The 27,187-nt window shown below is 38.0% G+C and overlaps 5 protein-coding genes and 1 long non-coding RNA gene across 9 annotated transcripts; 2 read left to right on the forward strand and 4 right to left on the reverse strand.

The window, feature by feature from the left end:
• Positions 1–308: 308 nt before the first annotated feature.
• Positions 309–2,791, reverse strand: LOC110847239 (protein disulfide-isomerase A6 homolog). Its single transcript, XM_022094139.2, has 8 exons — positions 2,337–2,791; positions 2,158–2,218; positions 2,037–2,079; positions 1,814–1,946; positions 1,267–1,748; positions 1,035–1,141; positions 871–969; positions 309–795 (listed from the first exon to the last, which is right to left on the reverse strand). The coding sequence occupies exons 1-8, from the start codon at positions 2,569–2,571 to the stop codon at positions 651–653; spliced, it is 1,305 nt and encodes a 434-aa protein (XP_021949831.1). The 5' UTR covers positions 2,572–2,791; the 3' UTR covers positions 309–650.
• A 501-nt stretch (positions 2,792–3,292) lies between these two features.
• LOC110846460 (ubiquitin-like protein FUBI) lies at positions 3,293–4,364 on the reverse strand. The gene is made up of 3 exons (XM_022093227.2): positions 4,204–4,364; positions 3,856–3,961; positions 3,293–3,680 (listed from the first exon to the last, which is right to left on the reverse strand). The coding sequence occupies exons 2-3, from the start codon at positions 3,928–3,930 to the stop codon at positions 3,357–3,359; spliced, it is 399 nt and encodes a 132-aa protein (XP_021948919.1). The 5' UTR covers positions 3,931–3,961; positions 4,204–4,364; the 3' UTR covers positions 3,293–3,356.
• Positions 4,365–4,600: 236 nt separating this feature from the next.
• Positions 4,601–7,453, forward strand: LOC110846182 (E3 ubiquitin-protein ligase KCMF1). 3 transcript variants are annotated; one of them, XM_022092837.2, is made up of 11 exons: positions 4,601–4,894; positions 5,015–5,135; positions 5,251–5,418; positions 5,524–5,663; positions 5,750–5,800; positions 6,382–6,405; positions 6,486–6,519; positions 6,597–6,726; positions 6,787–6,845; positions 6,917–7,166; positions 7,246–7,453. In XM_022092837.2, exons 2-11 carry the CDS (start codon positions 5,120–5,122, stop codon positions 7,361–7,363), a joined length of 990 nt encoding a protein of 329 aa, XP_021948529.1. In that variant the 5' UTR covers positions 4,601–4,894; positions 5,015–5,119; the 3' UTR covers positions 7,364–7,453. The 3 variants fall into 3 exon arrangements, with proteins under 3 accessions (XP_021948529.1, XP_035705733.1, XP_021948530.1); XM_035849840.1 differs by having other exon boundaries at positions 4,601–5,135; XM_022092838.2 differs by having other exon boundaries at positions 4,603–5,135; positions 5,756–5,800.
• A 368-nt stretch (positions 7,454–7,821) lies between these two features.
• LOC110846979 (zinc finger protein 771) lies at positions 7,822–20,301 on the reverse strand. The gene is made up of 11 exons (XM_022093816.2): positions 19,468–20,301; positions 19,278–19,377; positions 19,114–19,193; positions 19,029–19,044; positions 18,893–18,960; positions 18,784–18,814; positions 18,601–18,641; positions 12,443–12,477; positions 12,328–12,352; positions 12,097–12,202; positions 7,822–8,616 (listed from the first exon to the last, which is right to left on the reverse strand). The coding sequence occupies exons 1-11, from the start codon at positions 19,924–19,926 to the stop codon at positions 8,438–8,440; spliced, it is 1,140 nt and encodes a 379-aa protein (XP_021949508.1). The 5' UTR covers positions 19,927–20,301; the 3' UTR covers positions 7,822–8,437.
• Positions 20,302–20,654: 353 nt separating this feature from the next.
• LOC118434977 lies at positions 20,655–21,107 on the forward strand. The gene is made up of 2 exons (XR_004834411.1): positions 20,655–20,686; positions 20,775–21,107. It is a non-coding gene; the product is annotated as an uncharacterized LOC118434977 (long non-coding RNA).
• A 321-nt stretch (positions 21,108–21,428) lies between these two features.
• LOC110846980 (phosphatidylserine synthase 1) lies at positions 21,429–26,929 on the reverse strand. 2 transcript variants are annotated; one of them, XR_004834410.1, is made up of 13 exons: positions 25,834–26,929; positions 25,585–25,693; positions 25,338–25,487; positions 25,156–25,238; positions 25,030–25,083; positions 24,880–24,935; positions 24,722–24,795; positions 24,574–24,617; positions 24,419–24,488; positions 24,156–24,340; positions 22,432–22,542; positions 22,000–22,335; positions 21,429–21,919 (listed from the first exon to the last, which is right to left on the reverse strand). XR_004834410.1 is itself a non-coding variant. In XM_022093817.2 (12 exons), exons 1-12 carry the CDS (start codon positions 26,091–26,093, stop codon positions 22,194–22,196), a joined length of 1,338 nt encoding a protein of 445 aa, XP_021949509.1. In that variant the 5' UTR covers positions 26,094–26,929; the 3' UTR covers positions 21,429–22,193. The 2 variants fall into 2 exon arrangements, 1 of the variants encoding a protein (XP_021949509.1); XM_022093817.2 differs by having other exon boundaries at positions 21,429–22,335.
• Positions 26,930–27,187: the final 258 nt, after the last annotated feature.

A 27,187-nucleotide genomic window follows, 5' to 3' on the forward strand; every position in this document is an offset into this window, starting at 1 on the left:
TTACTCCCTAATACTTTTAAATTTTCAAGTTGGACTTTATTTACCCCTTTTGTAAAATAAAAGTCCGATAAACAGTTTCATGTAACGTCCAATCATTTCCTTCAACCATTTCTCACATTAGTGACAGAGTGACTAATGATTACTTGATTAGTCATCCATCGCCCGTCTATGTTACGATTCTTGCATGCAATATGATATATGTTTTGAACGCCCATGCACTCCCGACTTTATCGCTTAATAACGTCGTGTCTGTATTAGACAAACATTCAGCAAGGAAGGGCAATGACAGATATGCACAAAAATTATCACCATATGAAACGTATTATTGAACAGATTGTAAAAGTACAATATATTTCATTGAACGTATGTACTGTGCCTGGATCATCAAGGATATAATCAACTAGTGAATTTGATCTATAAAAGTACAGAAGTATGAAGGCAATGCTATTTTTCCTATAAGACAAGACGGCTGGTTAAACTGAATCCTCAAAAATGCAAATTGTCAAAAATTAAGCTACATTGTACATCAACACAATTTGAATAATGATAATTTTAGACATAAATATAATGATTTAAAACAGTCGGATCAAATAAATAACAACATACTTCATGAAAAAAAATGTTCAGACTATCACGCTTATTAGGTATTTTTACAGCTCGTCTTTATCATCGAAAGAAATGTCTTCTTCGACAGGTGGTTGGCCATCTTTCCCATCCCAGGGATCGACTTTGGATATTTTTGGTAACGCTGCACCCTTTAGTGGTGCTGTAGATCCTCGTCCGTATGAAAGATCTCTGAATTTTGGAAATATTATTACTACAAACTACAATACAACACATTATGAATTACAATATTAAATATTGACCTACCTGAGAAATTCTCCAACCCCGTCATTGGAAAATGATCCACGAAATAGTGAGTATTTACCTTTCTTGACATTTACAATGGCCATTGCAGGGTAGCCGAAACTACGTACAGATAAATGGATCTTTTTTATGAACATTTAAAATTTCAATTAAATTAGTAAAAATACCCTCCAATGTCCAATGCCTCTTCCAAGTTCAAATGATCACCAGCTTGAGACCAAAGCCAGCCCCAATTGTGTCGCTTGAATTTCTCCCCAGCCTTTTTCAAGACATCCTGAAATATAGTCATTGAATCAAATTAAGAATCCTGTCATTTGACTAATTATGATGAATAGGCAGTGTGATAATTATATGCATAATGCATTTACAAAAGTTAGTTATCCGCTGAATAGTTATTACCAAGTAGGCATTTCTGCATTTTGCATCACAATCAAGGATATGTGGGAGAACAGAAACGACACAAAGAGAATGATCGTTACATCCTTTGGAAAGTTGAGTCTCTCCGACGACTTGAAGCAGTTCTGGTGGGGGAGCGCTCTCAGCTGCTTTATCGGTACCCCAAGCGATAATATCACTCGCAGTACGACCTCCCTCGTAGTTTTCTGCATCCGAGCTGGACTTTTTCCCAGCAGGGAAGAATTTTATGGTAGGATACCCCTTGATGTCATATTGTGAGGCGAGTGAAGTGTGAACGGTAGCATCAACTGCTCCAAGTTTCACTTTCCCTTTCAGTTCGGTCGCAGCCTTGGCCCATTCTGGTGCTAACCGTTGACAATGTCCGCACCAAGGGGCGAAAAACTCAACCAACCATGGTTCATCAGAGTCCAAGACCTTCTTTTGGAAATTTGAATCCGTTAGCTCTACGACGTCCTTGGATGAATCTATAACAGATAAATTATACATCGTGAATTAAATTTGTATACTTTATTCAATAATTGAATATTACCTTCACTACCACCACTACCACTGCTTCCGGAAGAAGATTTGCCTCCCAAACTAGCGTCAACCTTATTTTTCACCACTTTTAATGCCTCATCAACCAGCCCTCGTGCCGTTCTTGGACCATTGTAATCGATCACCTGCAGAGAACAAAAAATATTTTTAATTCCATACTTTGCCTCGTTTCTTTGTTTGTAATACTTATGCCTTAATTAATAATATGTACATACTTTGCTTCCATAAAAAATCTTGATGGTGGGAAACCCTCCAACACTGAAATATTTATATGCATAAACTAAATTCATTTGATGTGCTTTAATGATATGATTCGAACTATGTATACAATCATACTTGTACTGAGATAGAAGGCCTTTGTCTTCATCGCCGTTAACGCCACCCACTTTGACAACACCTAAAATGGAATTAAGAATACTACATTAATACGCAATTAAATGCAATGAGACAAAAGCATGGAGCACAAATGAAGCACAAATTCAAGAAAGTATCGACGAGTTCGTCATTGGTAATACCCTTGAGCGCAGTGGCAGCTTTGGAGTAGTCAGCTGCGAAAGACTTGCAGTGTCCGCACCACGGGGCGTAGAATTCGACGACCCACACAGCATCACTCTGTTTCACGAGGCGGTCAAAGTTTGTGGAGGTGAGGGAGACGACGTCGGAGGAGGACGAGTACATCCCGTGGGCGCCGCTCCACGCCCAGGAGGACACGAGCAGAAAGGACACCGCTCCAACCGTTGTCCGCAACATCGTCTTGTCTTTCAACGTCCTCTTATCTTAAAATTAATGCTTATGTCCAAAGTGCAAAGCGACTTCTAATCCTGCTAAATTGTTGCTGGCAATGTTCCAGTTCAGACTTTTTACTAGTCGATTAACAAATTCCTTCTTTACTGGAAAATTTATTAATGCTTGCTCGCTCAGTGAATTGCGTGAATATGTCAAACCAAGTGGCAAATACACGTAGAATAAGAATGTAGACAAACAGACGGCACAATCTGCCCGCCTACACCGCAACATCTACCAATTGCACGCTTCCACTTCACCCAAAAAGATTTGTTGAGAACATCAACACAATCTATAATCCATACGTTTTTATATGAATATGAATACAGATAAAAAGAGATTTAATCGAGTTAAGTACTGTTAAAATAAAATACATGTGCACTTTAAGAATTTAAGTGAGGTTATGTTGTCGATATACATCATTTACATATATCATTTAAAATTTAAAAAAACTACATATGGTTTAGAAGTAGGGTTTTACATAGGGCCCCAAGGTGCACATTTTCTTATTAAACTGTTGCACTGCTGCAAAGAAAAAATAAAATCATGCAAAGGTATTTGCTAATTCGTTGCACAGGCTATAGCCATTTTCCTAACGTTTCTTCATGATTTGTACAATTTTATAGTAGTAGCTCCAAACTAATTAATTAATGACCAAACAAATGTATATATAATACAACAACTTGGCTTCATGCTGTTTTAATTAATAAAGATGACTTTATTCATCGTCAGGTTGTCGTAACAAGAATTAATTAAGAGACGGGGGCAGCATTGGGTCCACGTTTGCGACCGAATCCTTGGACAATGTTAACAAATCTTCGGTTGTACTGGAATCGTCGCTTGGCTCGCCCAGTCTTCTTCTTCTTCTTCTCTTGTTTCTCAACCTTTGGGGTCTGACCTTTCACCTTTCCAGCTCGAGCCAAGGATCCGTGAACCTTTCCTCCCAACAAGGCTACGTTTGCCTCGATCATCTGAGTGGACAGGGATCCTAAAACGATCTCATCTTCCAAAGGAGAACCGTTGGCGTACAGGAGCAAGTCCGCTTCGCTAACCCCTTCCAATTCTGCTACTTTGTCCTAAAAGATAAAAATGTATTGACTTTAGAAGCGACATTATATTTCTATATGTTCAGTTCCAATATTTCTTATATATTTTAGAGCAGAAGCAGCTCTTGGAACGGTACTTAAAATTTATAGTAATTTACGGTAATTTTACTAATTTTAATTTTAATCAATTTGAAATTTTTCTTACTCGGAGTGATCTGATGGTCTCATTATCTTCACAGTCCACCACGTGCTGTTGTTGAGCTCTTACAAACAACTGCATTTTGATTCGGCTTTATGTTGAATTTTCCTGTCTGTAACAAACAACAAGTCAAAATTAATATAAATTAGCGACTCGATTTAACATAAGAATGTTGCAAATTTAAAACCACGATGCACACTGAACGTAGGAAACTAATAATTACCAACTACACCAATTTTAAATCAAGTTAAAAAATCTGATATAAAGGACACTAAATTCGCAACCCCAAAACAATCATAATCTATACAAGTACGAAAAAAATTTTACACAAAAATTGGTCACACAAACACTTACCAAATTTCTGATAAACGAAATTAGGAAATTGAAGAAATAGAACAGTCGTCGTCGGCCTGCACGAAAGTGAAATAAGATTCTAAATTGGAGCCACAAAGCAGAGTTGCCAAATTTGATGCTAAGGTTCAATCATGCATTCCGTGGATTCTTACTAACTAGAGGCATTTTGTCATTAGTGGATTTAATAGTTTTTTGTAGAACTGAGATAACAATTGAAAGTTTTAATTAGCATCCGTGATGTGGAGGTCCCCATGGAGTGGCATCCCTGCATGAAGCACGGGGTGGGATTGCGCGACGGCCGGGAGAGGTCAGCAGAGTGACCTGAGATCTCTCGACGACTAAATGTACCAGCTCCGCCAGTCCCACCGCCAAACTTTGGTCTCACTGCCAAAAGAAAATCATTGAAATTGGCCTGTCACACAGTGCAAGAAGAGCTGCATAACTGCAGAAAGAAAGTAAGTGAATTGGCGAATCAGATTTTACGGTGACTGTACTGCGATCAGTTGAGCGAGTGAGACATGAGAAGAATGACAACAATCACGTATAACACATAATAAATGATCAATAATGTAGTAAATTTACGACACGATAATAATAAGATCTCATCCCTGCAAAAAAAGGTTGTTTTCGTTCCACTTCCGGAGAATCGTCACACCAACTTCCTAAACTAGCAGAGAAAAGAAAGTGAATGGTGAATAAAACAATATTATTATGTATTACGAATAGTAAATTCTACGATTTTACTATTCGTTTGAGAGATTCATAAAAATAACCGAAAAGTAATAACCTATTATTGCAATTACATATTTAGTCAAGAAAAGAAAGACAGATTCGCAGATATTATAGTGCTAAATGAGTCACTTTCGTTGTAGTAGTGAAAGTTTGTGCGTAAAGTGAAGTGTTCGTCCATCAAGCAATGTCCCGTCATGAAGGTAATTATAATAATATTAATTAATTGATAAACAAAGAAGGTCATATAAAGAAGTGAAGTTAAATTGCTATACACAATGTATTATGTAATTTCTAATTTTTCTATTATTTTTACAGGAGTGAGTTGTGATGCATGTTTGAAAAATAACTTCAAAGGAAGACGGTATAAATGTTTACGATGTTACGATTACGACCTGTGTGCTAGTTGCTTTGAATCATCTGCATCCACATCGCGACACTCACCAGATCATCCTGTGCAGTGTATTTTAAGTCGCAGTGACTTTGGTAAGTTACAAATACATAACGTTTCGAGTACTAATGCTTATAATGATTCAAATAATGAAGAACAGGTAATTTATTTACTAATTTGTCCTTGTATTGTTTTAACAGATCTATATTATAGTGGTGAGTCAGCAGTAGACGTCATGGCCCACTCGTTAACTTGTCCGATTTGTGGTCGACTGGGGTTGACAGAAACAGAACTCCAAAGTCATGTTACTGCAGAGCATCAAAGTTGCACTACTGAAGTGGTAAGTATTTATAATGTAAAATTCTTGCGCTTCCCTTTATTGTAGGCTAAAGTGGTTATATGAAACGTTTTGTTTTTAACTTTTTGGCCAAGGTATGTCCAATTTGCGCGTCAATGCCTGGAGGCGAACCAAATCTAGTGAGTGGTTTCTATTACAATTCACAATTTCATTACGTACTTTCATTTGTCTTATTCTGTTCTGTTATATAATACAAATTTGAAAAGAAACATTCTACTTCTTTGCCGTCTTGAGCTGTTTTAAAAGGAACCCCTTCAACAAGCCAACTAACCTATGGGTTTGAGGGTTGTATCCAATTAATATTGATGTACATCTTTTGTGATTTTCTTTCGCTGGAAGGAATGCTATAAGTTGTTGCTGTCCGCTGTTGGTTGTATTAATTTTGTTCTTCCGTCCTGGCTTTTCTGGTCATCATTGTACTACATCTCTTCTTTAATTCACGTCGCGTTCCTTGTGATGCTTGAGTTTATGTAGAGAGTATAATTTATGGCAATGGACCTAGGTTATAGTGGGGATATGTGGCATTGGTTGGTTATCATGGTGGAACGCGAGAAAGGAGTATTCAGTTTCAACTGTCAGTAAGAGTTCAAGGAATCTTTGGGTTTGGGGATTTTGTTGGCAAAAAGAATAGTTTAATAATAATTTAATGCGTTTTAATTTTATTATAACTGTGCTTAGTAGTTCTTTATTTTTATTATAGGTAACAGACGACTTTACATCGCACGTAAGTTACTTTGTTACAAGTGTATAAATTTAAGTACTCCGAATTCTATGCATTTATCGTATTTATATTTAAATTTTCAGCTGACAATAGAACATCGACAACAGCCACGCGACAGTGAGTCCCATATTTTAATTTCAATTTAAGGGGTAAAAACCAACCACCAATAAATATTCCAAATTAAAATATTTCAGATTATGTTGAAGATGCTCCATCCGCTCGTCATAGTATTCGAAGGGTGCAACAACCGTCTAGAACATTAGGAGTCGGAAGGGGTCGCCGGCCAAATATGCACTTTAGTTCTGGTGGATTGTCCCCATCAGGGTTAGTGCATAAATAGTAAGAAAATCGTATTTATTCATAATACATATTTTGATTTTATAGTCCATCAGGAGCCCGTGAAACTGTTGACCCCATTGCCGAGCTTCTATCTCAATTATCAGGTATGGATAATTGGCATTTAGTTCCTTCGTAACTTCATATTCCTCATATGTTTTGTTCTTATTTTATGAAGGTGTCCGTCGAGCTGCGGCAGTACCTTATGATCGCCTTCTGCATCAACATCGCCATGCCGCGAGCAGCAGTCAGCAAGCGAACGGTGCTCAAGGAGGTACGACGTCAGGGGCTCGTCGCAGTGTCTTTCCCCCACCTCCTGGTGGCCAGGCTATCATTCTCAGTGAAGCCGGGGCCACATTACAACCAAATAATCCTGTCGAATCTTCGAGTAACCAAAAAGTCGAGAAGCATCAATTTCTTCTGGATAAGTAAGTCTTAGCTGCTTATTTGAAAAGTATGACGTGTTGACATAATCTTGAGCCATTCTAATTTTAGTATTTTTTTTAGATGTTTAGATTCACAAAGAAGAAAAGATTTGAATCCCGACCAGAGTCTGTTTTTGCAAGATTTGCTGTTGGCAACAATGACTTTTAAAGATAACGATAACTCAAATAATAAAGATTAAATTAGTCGATTAATTATCAAAATTTCTGTTATAATTGATTATAACCTCGAAATAAATTTCACAATATTATTGTAAAGTATAAATTGAAAACCTAGAGTGCATACTTTATATATCCCGAGTCAGTAACTTTATCAGGTCACTTACATAATATATATGCAAGTGACAAGGAAGGAACCATTTGGCTCCATGGGCAAATATTTGATGAACATTCAGCATGAACGTCTAAAAAAATCGACTGATTTGTAAAACCGGTTTGACCCTGAAAAATATTTGTCAATTTGACTTCATATGTTTCGATCTTCGTTTTACCATAATTTATAAAATTTGTCCCCACAACTTAAAATACTTCATCTCGAGTCGACAAAGACCGATGTTGTCCATTTATGAACAAGTTTTAAAGTAAATCGGCTTGGGTTAGAATTCCTAGAGAGGAATATAAGTACTTAAATCTCACTCGATTTGCAATTAATTATTTTTTATTTGTATTTTACAAAAAGGTGTGACAAAAAAGTCATTTTCGGTTTCTCACTTATCAAATTTTAAGCATACGTGTACGGTTTACAGTTGATACTTTATGTATATTATTGTTAGCGTTACAATTTAGCCAGTTGAAAGCTACAATACAAGACCCCTTAAGCTCGTGTACAGAATATTTGGCAAAATCATTTGGACTTTCACTTTCTCCTCCATCCACCACCGTATTTATCAAACTGAGAATATGAACACAGGCCTTTCTGTTCCTACTATAAATGAGGAACCAACATTTTTATGCAGTTATGATAATAATTTGAGTATTTTGCAAAATTGCGTACTAAATAATATGTAATATCAAATAGCAGTTCATAAAGGTTAAATTTAAATAACATTGGCAGACATAAAACAACAAATGTCATAAATACATTCCTGCGACATCGAGATAATAACAAACTGTTGAGCACATACATTATATATTTACTTGAGCGTGCATGGTTGTGCATTGTGTGAGGGGTGCATAACTATAATTTGGAATTAATAATAAAAATAATAATAGTAGCAGTTCGAGAGGCGACAATAATCATTAAAAGTCAGCCCGTGTCAGTTTATGAGTTCTACGAGAGCTTGTTCGGATTCGTCTTCTTCAGTCTGCGACTCCATGAGAAGGGACGTGTTGTCCGGGTCGTCGTCCTGGTGCGTTTTCAAATGTGCTCGGAGGTTGCATGCCAGGGCAAATCGCTTATTGCATTGCTCGAAATGACAAGCGTGCGGTTTGTTTCCTGATAAAAAATACAAACACAAAATTAAATATGATCAGATTAATCCAGAAAATAGACGATGATTGACTACTATTGTTAAGTCTACCAGTGAAAATCTCAGGTCTGTCTCATATCAACCCCATCACACACCCAACGTATTTCACAATCCATCATCCCAATCTCAGCAGAGTCTCAAATTCCCCTTCAGTCAAAGCGTCCTCGCCTTTTATATTCTAACGGGGAAAGTTGTGAGATGTGACGTTAAAAACAATCTCTCAGGCTTATTTCGATTGAATTTAAGATTTCTTGGTCTGGGCCATTGTACAGTCACCGCTTACGAATAAGGAATTACAACTTGGATTAGTTTGACTAGTCTAATTACGTAATATACAGTGAAATTTGCATGTATGCTTTCACCAATGTTACTAACGATCAGATTATACAAGTTTAGGAGAAAAATAACACCGGCTATTTAATAAATTGGATGCATTTACATTGATCTGTGGCTTGTGTGCATTACGGTCCAATATGTGGTGTTGCATCAACCTGCTTATCGACCTTTCACCCCAACAGAACAAAAGTAAGCACACTCCTTCGTTGTATATAACCACAATTGAATCTAACACTTAAGTGTCCGCTGCAGGGTATGAGCAAGGATTAACATTTTATTAGCGAGGTCGTCGGCTGGAAGAGGAGGAACATTTTATCCCATTTTATGCTACGAAATGAAAGCAGTGCAACGGGTGGTGCGTGTGCATCGCATTAAAAAACGTGGCTTTCGACAATTGACAACGAGAAGATGAAGAAGAACAAGCTCCCACTTGTGGTGGCTGGTTTTTGGTGTGGTTTTGTGAGGATGGATGGGGACGTGATTTGAAGAGGTGCAACTCGAAGAAATGGAATAATTCTCAAGTCCGTCTCAGAGGAACGAAGAATTAAGGGTCCAGTTCAGTCCAGTGGATATGGTATTACACGGATGGATGGGCGCTACCGATTCAGTACAGTGCATGTCAAGAACCGGTTTTGGGACAGCCTTCCAACCAATTATTTCTTAAGCAGTAGTGCTGGGCTTACCTAACAGGAGCAGAGAGAGAGAGAGAGAGAGGGGTGCAAAAAAGCACAAAAAATGTAACAAGAATAAGGATTATAAATATTCATAAAACATTAGTTGGGTGAACTATTTGAAGTGGGCATGGGCAAGGCCAGCAGAGAACACAGCACAGCATAAGAAGAAGAAGAAGTTCTTCTCCTTATATTTGCCTTCCTTCTTCTCGTGCGTCTTATCTTCCCCTCTCTCTGAAAGCAGTATGACGACGAGGACGAGTAAGGAGAGCGTTATCTCTCAGAGATCAGACGACGAGGAGCAAGGAATTGGAGAATGAGCAACAACAGATAGTGAATGGATGATTGGTTTCCTCCCTCATGTAGTATGCAACCTACTGGAATTCTCCTCACCACCTTGGCTAAATAATGGGTTAATTAGAGCACTAAACTAAAACACATCCCTTCATGCTCACAAACCAACATAAAAAGTGGTTTCCTTACAAGTCGATCTCTCTTCTTCAAGAAGTCGCATCAATAACAATCGACCAGTCCACAGCCTGATCTAGTCCAGTCTCATTAATACCTCTACATATGCGTGTTAGAGAATTTGCCTTCACCAAGCTACAGAAATGATTTGGATGATATATGGTTATATTATAGAATATGTATTGATGGCATAGCTGGAACTTTGCATAGATCAGTTGATCACTTCACTTTGTAGCCATATTTTGTAGATTTTTTATGTCAGCATCTTCTTAGATAACTAATCATATGTTAATACAAATAAGACCTGTTTTACTTTGAAGCTAATCCAGCTCACCAAATCTTTCTTAACAATTGAATTAACAAGACGACGAATTAACTGCAGATTTATGAACGACGACCGCTTTCTTTCTTCCTTCCTTTCCGTTTGTCCATAAAGCAAGTGATGGTAAGGAGCCTACCTAATAACTCTCTTGGAACGTGATCTCGGATGCACACATTCATGTCAAAAGTCAAACTTTTACACATCAGCCATAAAATCGTTCCTTCATCCGAGTAAGTCATATAAACTGTTGCTTAAACTTTTAAGTGGCGATATCCTTTTTTCACTTTTGTCTTATGGCGTTTTCTTGATGCCACACCAACTGAGGGGAATAAGTCTTCATGCTATTCATGTACGAAACATGATGATTATTTACTCCACATATGACATATGGTACGCATCTTATGCAAAATTATTGTTCTCCCTCCTTGTAAACGTAACCGTCACTAAGCATCATTATTTATCCAATTCACTTTCCTCCGACTTATCATCGTCATTTACATGTCTCAGGCAGTAAACCAGAAAAAGTCTTGTAGGCGCAATTAAAAGTAAAAAGCCAACTGGTATCAGAAGAGAAAGACTATAACCGTCGAGAATCCGTAGTGTTCGTTCGTAAATTACAGGCTGGTAGGCAGACAACAGATTATATTACCACAAACGAGAACAACTTGGATTACTTCTCTTCGTGGATGGAATAGAAATATGGACTTGAACAACTAAAAGTCGTCGGTTTTGTCTTTGTCACTCACAAATCCAAAATGCACATGGCACCTCTTTCCAAAATTTCTTTATGTAAACCAATGTCCACCGTCAAGTACAACAACAAGAATACGAAGCGTACACAATATGCTAGCAATATCTCATGTCAGAGTTCAATATATGTCTGAGGATTTATTTTTTGTCGAATCAAGCGTCAGTTGGTTGGAATTCACCATTTCATGCCAAAGCAAATCAAAGCGACTCGTCTGTTATTAATTACCTAACAATTTAAGCACCAGAAGCTGGCATTACCATGATTTTTGCAGATAACTACAAGTTTTTCTACCTTAAACAAATTAGCTTGATGTTTCTCTAATGGTGGTTTGCATGCAAATGTAAAACAAATCCAGAATTTGTGATAATATGCAGTTTACAGTAGTTTTAATAGCATCTCATTACAGGAGAAGGAGGAGGTGAGATCAAGACACACACAACACGCATAAATTTCCGTGGTCTTCAGTTCTGGGCAGATTATGGCAGATATCGAAGGAAGAAAGAAAGTGGGCAAATTAATGAGGATTGTAGAATTATGGACGCATATTATGTATGTATGAATACGACGCGGAGGCACCACACAAACTATTGAAATGGACGAGACTGATGGATGATTGGATTTCTACTCTGCTACTGGTTTCCTTCGTTCACGTGAAGGGCGAGACCACCCAAATTAGAGTTGATTGAACACTAGTAGTTCTGGTATATCCATCTAATCGAGTAGTTGAGTTTTAGTTTGAAATTTTTAGGGGCCAAGGATTAAAGATCTATCCAACGACAAGATCTCCTGAGTTAAAAGTTTTAACTTACTTAAAACCCTCTGGGGGCCCGGGTTTAAATCCTAACCAAATAAACTAAATGCTAGCTGTAACCCGATTGTTTTTTAATCCCGAACTTACCTGTGTGCAAGAATAAATGATTCTTAAGGTTCGTCTGTTTTGAGAAGCCACGTCGGCAAACGGTGCATCGATATGGCCATGTTCCAGAGTGGACGTACCCGTGGCTCTAAATGTGGAAGCGATTTGTTAATTACATGGTTAGCACATTGGAGGAATTGACAGAGAGGAGACAAAAAGAGAAATGTGAGATTGTGAGAATGCTGCTTTAAAAGAATATAATTCTGCTTTAACCTTCAAGTCCCCAGGGGTAGGAAAACTAGAAAGAAAATTAACATGACAATTACAAATACATATATAGCTGTAAATCGAGGAGATTTTTTTCTGGTTATTTGTAAAACTAACTCACCTTTTATTACACGTCTTGCATTTGTGAGGTTTTTCCTAAAATAAATAAACAATTGATGTCGTTATAATTACAATGAATTCAATTTATATTCATTGCAAACTATTAAAGCACATTATTAAAATTTTAATTTCGATGACCGATCTATTTAGAGGTGAGTTAAATGAGTATTTCATGTCTCGTCCAATACTCAGTAAATGAAGTGCATCACATACGGATCCCAATTGGCAAAATTGTTCAACGTGATCCATCAGATATCATAATTTAATAGCCACGCCAAGCCAAAGACTAAACCAGATTTATGAACTGTGTGACTGACCTGTCAATCACACCTTCTCGCAACTCGACTGTGGACAAGTATTATGTTTGCTGAATACGCCACGAAGAAATCATGACGGATCAAATGTCAAGTTTTATTTAATGCTCCAATATGCATGCATACATTCATGTATCTGTCTTAATTTGCACAGCCTTATCAAGCTCTGATCACTCTATTACAACCGCATATGTATGCATATATTATTACCTTCTGGTCGTGGCATGCATGAACTTACTCTATTGTCAATAGTTGGCAAATAGTTGGCAAATAAAGAGGCCGGAATATAGCATCATCACCATTAATTTATGCTGATTTGATTCCATCCTCATACTCAAAGTCTCAATCTGGATCTTCACCACTCGAGTTGAATGTGAAAATACTCTAGTTTAATTTGATTTTAGTCTGAGAAACGTCCCAAGGCGATGCAAGGAACAAACGAAACAGGTTGCATTAATTTATATCATAGAATATGTAGCAAATTTGAAATGCCACACTACACCGCACACACACACAGTAGTGCTGCTGCTGATTGTGGAAAACTGTTGAACTGCAGGGGAATAAGGTGTATGCAGGTTGTAGAAAGTCCAAAGTATGTGATTACATGAGGGATGAATTAATAATGCTTGATGTAAAGAAGTCGATGTGATTTCAGTTTGGTGGGTTTATTGTATCAGTCGTACTTTATTATTATTATTCTCGTAGGCAGAAAGAGATGGATGGATGGATAAACTTGAGACAGAAAAGGATATGGGGAGATTATAAGCACATATCTATACGTATGTGTGCTTCGTTGTTGAGCATGGGATGAGGAGCATATAGTTCTAAGAAAAAATAAAACATGGAAATAATAATAATAAGGTCGGGCGGTACCACACCACCAAAACCAGAACCACATCACAATGCGATACAATTAAATTGAACCTAATTGTCGATGCAGAGCGCGTTCCTCGGACGCTGCTTAATTGGAGCCCTATATCGTTTCTCCTGTGTTGTTGGTCGGAGAACAAAAAAAAATCTCCTGCTTTGTCTGATGTGATGCTCTTCATGCACTAAACTCTCTGCACTCACGTACGTACGTACATATTCCTTTCGCCTGGTCTTTCTAAATAATTCTCAGGTAAAGTCATCGCTTTCGTATGAGTAACAAGTCCAAGTTTTTAACAACAACGAAATGGAAATGGCTCAGCTTCCAGTTCTCCATCCAGCTTAACAAGTCCACTCTTACTTAAAAAGCTACTTTATTTTCATCCTGTGTAAAACCCATACTGGGCAAAAGCTATCTTTCTCCCTTGTATCAAACCGATGGCATCATGTTGGCTTTGAGCTTTTCTGCTACCTGCTTCTGTTACCTGCCTACCTGCTGCATACGTAATAAGACACGAAACTCTGCTGGTTTAATGTGTTTGAATTTCAGGAAAAAAAACTGAAAAAATTCGGTTCAGCCAACAAGACTCAGTCAGTCATGTCACGGAAGGAAACCAAAATGAGTCGGGAATGAGTGCATCCTTAATTCCTCTAAATTGATAACAGTCATTTCATTGCCATAAACCAGGAGAAATGAAATACGAAGGATAGCCAGCAGACGGCAATAATTGAACGGAATAATATGGGTATATGTATACGAAGGAGACGAAGAAGAAGGGATCACCCCTTCCTTGCCCTTTGTTCAATAAAAACGGTGTGCCTATGGATGGATGGAAACAACAGACTGCTCATTACTTTTTCTTTCTTTTTCTTGAGAGACACTGGAATTGCTCTTATCACTCAAATGGATCAGGAGCGCAAAGTAAATTTAATTCCCCTTAAAATTCTTGCACTACTTCCACTGCTCGTTACTGGACGAGAAGAAGAAGAAGCCCACAAAATCAAGAAATATGCTCCAAGTTGTACACTTTGGTCGGTATTTAACAAACGAAGAAAACCAGCTACGATATGACAGCAAATAATAAAAACGCTACATACGAAGGAGTTAGTTGAATCAGAATGAAGATCATCTCCTCCTCGTTTCCCTAAATGAATGCAATGATGCTATCACTACCGTGTTTTTATCAGCTACTATATTATGTCATGATGACAATCTCATTTTTTAAGTCTATTTATTGTGTACTGTTCATCCTGACAAAGAGAAAAGTTGATGGTGATGGTGATGGGACTACTGGAAATAAGCCAATAAGTGTTTGAAATATTTATAGTATTATCATTCGAGTATAACTATTATGTATACAGAAACCCTATGACACAGTCTGCATAACATGGCACACACATTTTCCTAAACAGTTTTACATGCGCGAGCGTAAAGGGAGAGAGTAAATAAATAATTGAATGAGTAGGCCAACAAAGACACGATTACATGAACTACTTGCTCATACATAGTCACTGCTGAAGACGTAAGTGAAAAGTCATGCAGCTAATTAATATCGTTTACATTCTCATTACTACGTGATGGTTATACAAAGGCTTCTTTGAGAGTAGGTAAGTATTGTCCCACCTCGTTGAATAGAACTGCATCCGTCATGAGCGTACTTATTCTTAGATATGTATGTACACAAACACATTCTTACCATTAATTACTATTTGCTACACATGTGTATGTACATATATGTGAAGACGGCTTCACTGCTGTCTGTCAAAAGACCAGTGAAAAGTTAATTTATCAATATCTTGGCATATGCATGCAGTAGCAAGCAACTTTTCAAAAACAACAAAATATCGCTCAGTGTAGTAACGATATGAATAACAAAAGTAAATTAGGTGCAAACCGACAGATACACAGTCCAGTCAATCAGAGAGTACATACATATACACACCAGTAGCAATATAATGATTATTAGTGCCTGCACTTTAGTGCTCTCGAATATTGAACTGGATTTATGGTTTAATTTGTTCCATCATTTGCCTCTACATCTCGTGTAATTCCACGATGAGAAACGAGAAGAATCAGAACAAAATGGAGATTTGCATATGAAACAAGTTTGCTTTGTTTCGGATTTGGAATTGATGATCTCTCTCTTGGATCGGGACATGAGGGTAGAAAATCATGGGAAAAGTCAGGAAGGAATGAAATTATCTTGTGGAGCAAGATAAATTTGAGAGATGCGAGTAAAGAGAGCTACGAACGAAGGAAGCGGATTATAATCATCTTCATCATCTCTCGAAGCATGTAATTAATAGGAGATTCGAGCTTCTGTATTTTAAAGAGGGAGAAAACTTCTTCTGACCCCTGCACCGCACCGACAACATACATACCACATCATCTCGCATATTTGACTGAGCTTCTCGACCAAGGAATCGTGATTTCCAATTTATGGCGCATACCCAGAGGCCTGACTCACTACTCAAGGAATATGTTACATATTATATGTATCATGATACCAAACCATCTCTCGTGGCAAACCGAACTCGATACACACACATTCAGGAAAATAGCAGTCGAAAGATAACCTGTACAAACACACAGGTACTTAATATGTGCGGGTATCATACATAATAATGGGTGGATGGATGCTGTAAATGCTCCAGCTACTGAGTTACATGAAATGAAGGATTTACTAACGAACCAAGTAACGCAAGGCATTCATTTTTAGTATTAAATTGGACTGAAGTGAATCTTCCCGTATGTTTATTTCTACTGGAGACTCTCTCATTGTTGTTCAGGTGTGGATAATAAAACTGGATCGGCCTCTTTCGTGCATGCAAGTGAAATAACTAAGTTTGGGCTTGGCTGAAATGTTTGAATCTTGAATTAATGCAGCAAAAGCCTGGAGCGAGGAGCAAGGAAATCAATGTTTCGGAAAAACAAGAAGCATTGTTGCTTATTCCTAATGTAAATTTCACATGAAATGGAAAGAATAGGAAGCAAGAGATCCAACGGGTGGATATGGAGATATGTGACTACACGTATTCGATCTATCCATTAGAGCACAAATAAGAGTTGGATCATATTATTAAAATCATTCCCTCAACTTTTCCAGTTTACGGATATTACACTTTTATGAGTTATCTGGGAACAAGGAGAGCGGATTGCATGACAAGTCAGATGAGCCAAAGATGCTGCTGTATCTTGAACCTCTTCTCCTGACTGGGCTGCAGTGGTCGAAGGAAAGAAAACGATTGGGATGAAATGATACGAGAGGCACTTGATTATAGCAAAGTGAGTAAAGTAAAGGGTTTAATAAGCAAGGTTGAATTTGGGGTGATCTATTTCGTATGCTTGTGGGTGATCACTGAGTGAGAGACGGAGGCTATTGGTTGGATGGGCTGGAGAGTGAAAAAAACTGGTTAGAAATGCACGACCAGTAGCAGTCAAGTCATTCACAGTCAAAAACTAGATCTTCTTCTTCCCAAGTAAAGTAACAGATGGAAGATTCGTTTATTTCATTTTTTCCTCGACTTTTTGATGGATTATTAACTTACCGGTTTTCTCTCTTTAAAAGTTTTAAACCCTTGAAGGCCCTGATTCTTATCGTGGCATCACTCAGACTCACTCACATGCATGGACAAGAGACAGGAGCAAGAAAGAAGAAGCAAACTCCAGTGAAATCAAGGTATTTTCATGCATCATTATCTCACACGACGCTTATTGACGGGGCATGAAACAAGCAAGGCAGCAGGACAACCAACCGCTTCTTGCAGTCATACCAGTTGACCTCTTCTCAAAGTCTCACGAAGCCAAAATGAAACTTTATGGACCAAAATCCCATAAAAATCAAACAACTTTGGAATACCCAGTATTTTCTTATTGTCTCACATTTCAGTTCAAACTGACAGAATAAAAGTCTCATTTTGGACTTTCACCTTTGTGATAATGCGCATCCCCCATATTTGAAAAAATATTGGACAAGTATATTCCGACTCATGTGTGACCAATATTATTATTTTAACCATGCATTATGGTATACATATTATTTCTCTGCAAATTAAAAAAATTCTCACTACTCCTGAAGGAGAAATAATTGCGATTTCGAAAGCTCGAAAAACTAAAGTGATTGAAACAAACAAACAATGTCATCCGATCATTCCATTGACAATGCAACAGACAAATATTTCATAAGCATTAAGCACGCATTACATATATCAATCTGGAGCACAAATAACGATAATAACTTTGCATCCACAAGCACAAAAGATTTTCATTCTGTCAGATCGATCAATTGTTTCCTTATCTCCATAAAAATGGCAGTGACTGGACATGTTATGCCCAACCTTGCGTGTCTTTTGGCATCATAAAGATCCAGTTTCTAGCTATCAAAGTCAAACAAGGATCCGTGATTGCCAAGTATTTAGTTATGGAAAAGTCAAACCAATCAATTTGTGAGTTGTTGTGATCATGCAATGCGACGATCAGATCAAGAATGTACACTTCCATCCATCCATCCATCATTATTGGATCTGGTTCGATCGCATCTCTATGCACTAAACAATATGCAAATGAAGGCCGTGTAACCAACAATTAAAACCAATGCTCAAATAGAGCACGGCAACATAGGCATTCGCAACCATTTTCCTCGTCCTCCTCCGCCTTAAATTTTGTCCAATATTGAATATCATAAAATGTCATGCTCTTTGTGTGCTCTTTCAATCTCAATTTCATGTCTGTCGTAAATACTATCCTACACACATCCCATAAAACTCATGCAACACCTAATTTAATTTAAGCAACCTGTTTTTTCTACTTATGTTATTTTGTCGATCTTGACCAAGCCACCAGAGTAACAAGCGTTCAATTATGTATATCGATTTGCAAATAAAATTATAAGAAAGAAATAAGAAAAAGAGCATCTTATTACCATGCGGTTAAACGCCAACATAATGCTAAAAATAAATAATGGATCTTGTTCCTTACCTTCACATGAGTCATTCTGTGATAATATAGATTGCTGGACGCTGTATGTGAAAGACAATACGAGATATTTACCACTTGCTCATCCTGCCTCCCACCCAGGGTGAGATTTGTGGATGATAGATCACCCGAGGGTGATGACTGAGACGGAGAAATAAATCATAGCATAGTTAAGTTCTTACGCACCTGTAAACCGTTTCTGGCATATGGGACACTCCTGAAAAGTTATTTTTAAGAAATCATGCTGCATGAAACCATACATGTTAACGAAATAAGTAGGATTATTGAATGTTACATGAGGCTTTTCTCCGGAATGAATCCTTCTGTGTGTGTTTAGGGATGAACTCGTAGAAAATCCTTTCCCTGTGATTGACAAAAGGCAAATTTACTCATTTAAGCAAAAAATATAAAAACGTAGCGCAATTTTTTACCACAGACGAGGCATTCCTGGAAAATGAAATAAGTCAAAGTTAAAGACTTGCTAACTTAAATCGCACAGAAAAGTTAGTTTCTTACGTGTGGCTTCTCGCCCGTGTGAGTCCGCATGTGGCGCTTAAGAAGGGATGGACGGTCAAAGGCTTTGGCACAAACGCTGCCTGCAAGATAAATATTGATGAAAACTAACCATGAAAAAAGAGAAGAATTTTGTGAAGGGAGCCAAGAGTGGAAATAAGATTTACATGGAAGCATGGATCGGGATCGTTTTGTTTTGGCAATAGTTGAGATTACAGGAGGTGAGATTGAGCATTCGTCAGATTCCCCGTCGTCAGAACTGTTTGGCTGAAATGTAATTAATCCAACACTTGATGCTACTTTTTCTGTAGATAAGGTGCAAGATAAGATACCCAGATCGCCCCTGTTTTCACTCACCAGCTTTTGAAACACAGAGGTGGAGAGATCAAGGGGCACTTCGAGAATTACGCCTTTAATGGTCTGCTCAAATATGGCTTCTTTGATGGCTTTGGCAAGGTTCAGAGGTGAGTCGGGGGAGTAAAGGACGAGTTCCTCCCACGAGTCCACAGGTCTCCTCACCTCGTACATGATCTGACCGCTGGGGGTGATCACCTCCACGAGGTTCACGGCCGCACTCATTTCCGACGCGGTGCGGAGAAAGCGGACCCAACTGGCGGCTCGGAAACCATTCCAGTAGCAAAACCTCTCCCCTTGCCCCCGCTCCACCACCAGGCTCAGCTTCTCATCCGTGCGGAGGGTGCCCTGGAAAGGGGAGAAGCGGAAGCCGCGCACGATGGGACAGTGGGCCACCACCGTCAAACTTTCACTCTCCAGTTGCAGGGAAAGCTGCTCAGGGATCAGAACAAATGTCTCCATTTTGAGAACAAGCACTAGCAAATCAAACCGTTTCTACATCAGTCACACAGCAGTCCAGTTTCAGCTTGGGTTCACTTGAGATTAACTTGGAGCTCATAATCTCTCTGGACTTTCTCCCTACGTGGTGCACACTAAATGTCAACTAATACACACTCGGTCGTCACACCTGGACAAGAATAACTTATTGTACCGGAATGGGTGAGAGTGTCCTCGGGTCGACTGCGTAAGGATTGCCAGCAATATAGAAGAGTAGAAAGCACAACAAGTGGATGAAATTATACAGGCGGACAACTTGAGATTAAGAATAAGAGAAGGATGATCACATGGGGACTCATCGAGTGCTACTGGATGGAACAGAAAACGGTAGGAAGCTGATAATGTTTCAGAACCAGAGTACCTGTTTTTTCAACTAACTAACGAGCTGCCTAACTAAACTATAAACTTCTCTACCCACATACAATGCTAATGCATAATAATACATAACATGGCATTTCATCGCATCACGTATACCACGAAAGTGTAAGACGGAGCTGATGGTCCAAAGGTGGTTGGAGGTGCGATGAGTCGTCTCTTATACAACAACCAAACCAAACCATATTATCGTAGGCAAGCGGAATCTCCTTCAAGAAGTCCACGCGATCCAGCTTTTGTAAGGAAAGGGTTCTTCTCTCCACTTATTAGGCTACTTGTTGCTCTCTGCTCGCATTATTGTTCTTTTATTATTGCAGGATCAGTTACCACGCCCGATCGTCCAACCAAAGTAAGTGGCTTTGTATTTTTATTATTCGATGCATTCACTTACTCACACTCAGGCAAATCAGATTCATACGTGTGTGCATATCCACCAGGCAGACATGTACAAGTCGGAATAAAAAGTGAAAAAATGTGGTTGGCTGCTGTTTCTCGCTGTCTCTTTCTGCCTCTGATGGGAATTTGTATGTAAGTCTGTGCTTGTGTACGTACTGGTGGTGTGGTCATATGGCGAAGAAGAAGAGCAAGATGAAAAGTGTGGAACAAGGAGAGCATCTCGGCAACAATCTCAAGAAAATTAACGCATCGTATGTATTCAGAAAGAGACTTCAAATCAGACATCACGTAATAATGATTTAAAGTAACACTACTCAGCTACCAAACAACTACTGTATGCACGCAATAATAATGAATGCACTTACTTAATAATAGTACAGTGGAAGTAAAGTGACTGACATTGAGATTCAAATCCGAAAATCTTTACACTTAATATGTACACAGCATCACAGACTAAAACAACTCGAGATATTGCCTTCAATCCCTTCGATAAATAGTAGTTTTCTTCCTTTCTTTCACTCCCTTTTAGTCATTGCTATGCACATACTCGACTTGCACCATCATCTACATCATCTCACAAATTAATACAGCAGCAACTTTATTATTATTATTGTGACGACTCGAGACTCAATCTTTCAGCTGATGGCTACCGACCGACGCGATCTAACTAAAGAGGTCGGGGTGAAGTTTCGTCGTCTCATTTTGCTTCCTTTTATTTATTTTTTATTAATCATGTCCACAAAAGTCTTCTTACAGCAAAATTATACATACTTTAAAATTATGTTGCTTTGTGTTGAATTTCAAGGAGATTCGAATGATGAGATACATGACATATTTATTCCATACATTCCTACCGAGCAGCGTGTCAGAATTAGATCATAATAGTAATAATAATATCAAAATTTGGCAAAACTCGATTGCGTATTGAACTTGAGCTAAGTATGTTACTCACAATTGAGACAATATAATAATACAAAAATCACAAGATTTTTACTATGTATTGAGATTTTTTACATATATTTTTTTCGGGAATGGCTGGTCTAACAGGACATGATATAATTTTTGTTCATGAGATAGTAGACTGTGCAGGTCGTAAATGATCAAGTTGATTTGGCAGATCGCATACCCACGGGACAGGGAAGAAGTAAGTGCGGTTGCAAATTCTTGTTGCTTCGCACTCTGAAATCTGGATGTGAAACGTACTATGTATGGAAAGGAGGGAGCATTGCATCTTTGTCGTACTAAGGATTTATATTTATGTCTCACTTTTCTTGAGATTCCTTTGTCGCTTTACTAGATCTTATCAGCATGGTACATACTTAAGTGCAATTGTCCAATCCAAATGCCACTGACTCTTTCGTAGTGGTGTGGACTCTTTTTTTAAAGGACGACGAGGTGATGATATCACACACAAAACCACTCTTGTTTTCATCGAATCTTCCCGTTCGACTAGTGGAGGATCATGACAATTTGACCTTTTTCTGGTGCAGTTGAGCTCGCCGTTCTCGGAGAACACAAATTGTGACACATGCTATGGAGAGGACGAGTTGAATCAGAAGCCATAAAATGATGTTCTGAATTTGTGCTTGACCCAACAATGATCTAAGGAAAATCAGAATATCTTAAAATTAATTATGTGCAATACAACAAAATTAATAAATATCTGTAAAGCATAAAAACTTCTTTATAAATTAATACCTTCCAAATTTGGCACAAATTATGGCCTCTGTTGCAGTGATTGCTCCCAAAACCCAACACTGTGTTCCCACCCTTTTGCATCTTGCATCTGTGCAGAACACATAGTATTGCCTGTAAAATCGAGAAATATATGTAAGACACGAAATACTTTGCATGGGTAAGACAAAAGGAATGTAGTTTGTGTGAGATGAGTATCTACGCATACATATTGCAGACAAATTGAGAAGATGATTAATCTTAATATCAGATTTCAAAGCAACAAGTTTACAACCTTCGAAAAAAAATTTAAGCTGATCAATATCGAGTTTTCATATTTTCATATCATTGCCTATTTGCAAGTTCATTCATATGAATTGAGTCACAAGTAGGTAAGTCAATTTATTTCCGAAATAATGCTATCGGAATCGTTCACTATGGTCTGATTCGTGCATGTATTTACTCGTACATGCAAGCTCCAGTAATACACCATATGGGCAAAAATACACAGAAATCCAATTTCAGCAATTAAAAGATTGGAGGGGTAAACAGAGTCATAAATTTGCATATCTGGTCATCCCCGCTTGAAAAAATGCAAGACGAGAACATTAAAACTTGAAATATGTCTCACTTGTCAAGGAATAAGATGAGATGTAGTGAAAGGAGTCGAGATAGGATCGAGTGCACTACTATTTTCTCATCAACTTGAGACTGCTACTACTCCTGATGACTATCAACCATGTACATCATTCACTGGCCAACCAACCACCATTCTTCACATGCACCTCACACACAAAGACGGTACAAAACCGAGTCATTATTATTTTCCATCCCAAATCAAACGACTTTTCTATCAATTATCCAAGTAGTGAGCTCTGCTGGCGTGTATGTACATAAGCCCACGAAGAACAAAGCAAGTTTTAGTAAACAGAGCATCTTCCAACCAAACCTCTCATCGCAGAAGAAGATATGATTACAGAGAACAATGTTACGGAAAACGGGGCTGGTCTTCATGTTGGAGTCAGATTGAACAGTTGTTTAGCCATATCGTGGTTTTGGCTCTTATTGTTGGCTCCCATCACGTAATCCGTTTGTTGGAAAATCAAGACAATTAAGAGGGAACAGATCGAGAAGAGTATTATCAAGAAGTAATAATCCACAGGAAGGAATATTATCAGAAGAAGAAGAACTAAAAAGACTACTACTCGTCGTGTGGATGGATGGATGGTCAGACTGCATGAGAAACAACAGTTTAGTTTGATCATGACTCTATGAATTCATTGATTGGTTTGCCTTATTCTTTTTCATCATTCCAAGACGGTTAAACTCACTTCTTTGGGTAATTACCATTCTTTCACCGATCATGATACATGCAATGGGCCAGACAGATTAACCAGCCAACCAAGTAACCAAAACCAAACCCATGATCTAGCAACCATTCCCAAATTTCATGCCAAACAACACACAAAAGTACTATCGTGTCTTTATGCCTTTCTTCTGATTGGATTGAGTAACACCAAAATTGCATGCATTCTTATTTTGTCGATTCATTGAATTGTGCTCTCTGTTGTGTAATTACATGTGTATTATAAATATGTGCTGATTGTAGCTCAGACTCGAGATTATGAAACTTTAGACCCAAAAAACTTGGAAACGCAGTTTAATTATCTTTATACGCTTCCAGCAATCCCAACTAATTCGAATTCATTGGAAGGTAGGAAGATGGTAATTTGGTTTTGAAAGCTTACCTTAGGGATGGAGCAACTATTAATGAGAGGAGTGCCAGTCGGAGGAGCACAATATTGTGAGCAGGCGGAGTTTCGAAAATGTGTTTTATGAAAAATGTGTTCAACTCTGCCACTTGCCAGAAGATGACAAGCTCCAAGACGGCGAGAAAGCGCATATAGCTACAGCAGGGGTCCAGCCAGCGTACCTTATAAAAACATCCACATGAAATTTTATGTCTAACATACACTGAAGTTTGTATGAAAAAGTTATTTTTGACGAATACCGGCATCCAACTCTCGGGAGTAAACTGTAGAACTGCACGCTTCAATTTCTTAGTGGTCCCTTGAATCGTTCTATTGAATGGAAATTAATAAAATTAAATCGATACATTCAAGCATTGTTCACAAATAGCATGCTAAGTATTTTAGGTTTGCTCACTTTATTGATTCAAACTTGTATTCCCTCATCTCCAAAAGTTTACACTGGAAAAACGACAAAATATTGTCAAATGGTTTTAAATAAATTTTATGAAAAGTTAGAATGAAACTCTGATAACAAAATATTCAAAAGTGTGTACATTACATACCAGTTTCATCCCAACCCAGATTCCAAGCCCATTGCATATGAAAATGTCCAGGAAAATAGAGTCGTACCAGCATTCTGTAAACGCAATAATAGAACTTTATGTTAACCTTGAGTCGACCAGAATTAACAATAATAATAAAACAAACGGTGACAACTTACCCACAAAATTAGGAAGCAAGTGAGCAAATGCAATTTCAGTTATTTCCCATGTCACACTGCAATTGCAAATATAAGGTCAAATTCAAACAGAAGCTAATACCAATAAGCTATTTATAAGTAGATGGGAAAATTAAAAATTGAAAAACTTACGAAATCGTCCAAAGAATCCCAACATGGCGTAACAACAAAGCTTTCATGATCCATCTAACAATGATACCGGCATCGATCAAGAGTACTTAAATCAACTAATGATTTGTTGCTAAGTTTATTTCGTACCCCGTAAAGTGAGCAAATGCAAAGATATCCACGTGAGACCAAAGTCTCTCAACCGTTATTTCACTACAGTTTACGCCGTACTCCTTGTCATATAAAAAAATCAAATTTAGCAAAAAATGTGGAACAATTCAGCATTACCACTACCAGTTTGGACAGGAGGTGGGAGTGTGAGAATGACTAACCTTTTCCGTGTTAATAGAAAAATTACGAAGCTCAGGGTCGACCCAATAAAATATCTCTTTCACCGTCTCATAATTCTGGAAAAGGATGAAGACGAGGGCAAGGAGGTAAAGAACACTCAAACCGAAGACCATCCTCCAGAAAGCAGGGTGCTATACACACGATAAGAAAGCACATTAAAGTATGGTTAAGGTGATTGGAAATCTACAGAGGATGCCAATTATCAAAGAAGCCAATTGATTTACTCACCGGTCGAGTAAAAGGACCATTGGGAAAAGCTAAGACGGATAAAATCATAAAGAAGAAAACAACGCAGGTGAGTCCTGAACTGATATTGTTTTGGATATTTGACTCATCGCTGTATAAATCAATCATCATCACATGAATCAATTCCATTACCACATTACAAATATTTCCTTCGCTTTATCCATATAAGTTTATATTAAAGATTCCCAAAGGATGCAAAATAATTACATAATCTGCGGTTACGGTTCTTACCGTTGAAATGCCACTTGGACAAAGACTAGAATCACCAAGCACAGAGTTGTAAGTGTCCTGGGCTGGTAGAAAAATGTTAACGACACATCGTCGACAGGTTTCTCGTTTATGTAGACAAAGTCGGGGCCTGATCTTGAGTCCAGGTAGGGATCAGTCTGAGAGAAATCGTCCTGATCCTGAGAATCTTGGACATTAAATGGCCTTTTGTTGAGAGATTCGCTGCTACAATTTGCACTACAAGGGCTGCTACTGCTAGCCATTTTCAGTTTATAACACAACAATATTTGAGCTGGCAAATCCTCGATTTTGCTACATAATGTTTTATTCTATTTGATAAAATCGGATAAAAAATCTGGCTAAAACATTGAAATATCGTAGTTTTCTTATAAAAATATTGCTTCTGGTTGAATTTGATCTATTTAATGGAATGCCATATCTAGCTAAACTTTATGATATGGAGCAGTTTATGTATGAATGCTTTTTTATAAGTAAGTTCATCTTGCTTATAATACAAGTTCAGGATTTGACCTGTGCTATTGGTGACATTGATAACCTTGTCCTAAAGTCGTGATGAGCTACTTATCAAGTTTCGCACAACGTTGCATCACGCGATTCGATTCGACTGTGTATATACACAACTGCTTAGAACTATCGATCGCGATATTTCGTAAAATTCACAACTTTTTCACTTGTATCAGAGTAAAATTATAATTTGTGAGATTCTTTGAAAACAAGTACAATATTACAAGAAGCTAATGTTCACCGAAATAATTGACTAGTTTTTACTGACTGACGACTGCAGTAGGAGTAGAGTCGTAATATGCAATAGTCGGAAGGGGATTTGTGTTTATAATACAGCAGCCGCAGCAGCAGCGAAACTTATTGATTTTCCCGGAACCAACTTTCTCGGTTTAAAATGGTTTATTCTGCTCACTTACTCCTCGTCGGGAGAGGAGAACCCGGGTATTTCACCAACTTACACATGTATATACCACTCACTCATTCCTCGGTTAGGTTAATAAAGAAGGACGGGTATTAGTGGAGAGGGGAGAGCAAAGTAGAGCATAATACTTAATGAGAGTACCTTGGATAAATACTAAAGTGGATGACAGACTGCAATCCAGTAAGTAACTCGATCTGCATGGTCGATTTTCCATATATGCACTCAAATTATTCTAAATATATAAAACATCACAACATTTTTACCAAATTATACTAATAGTTATCGACTCGAAAACTGATATCGCATTCATCAGCCACTCTGTAGCCTTATTTCATACATAACTCTCTCCAACATGAGAACCCTACATATATGTTCCATGCATTTTTATCAAACTGTCTTACAAACTGGGTC

The sequence above is a fragment of the Folsomia candida genome, unplaced genomic scaffold (genome assembly GCF_002217175.1).
Source record: "Folsomia candida strain VU population unplaced genomic scaffold, ASM221717v1 Fcan01_Sc003, whole genome shotgun sequence".
NCBI lineage: Eukaryota > Metazoa > Arthropoda > Collembola > Entomobryomorpha > Isotomidae > Folsomia > Folsomia candida.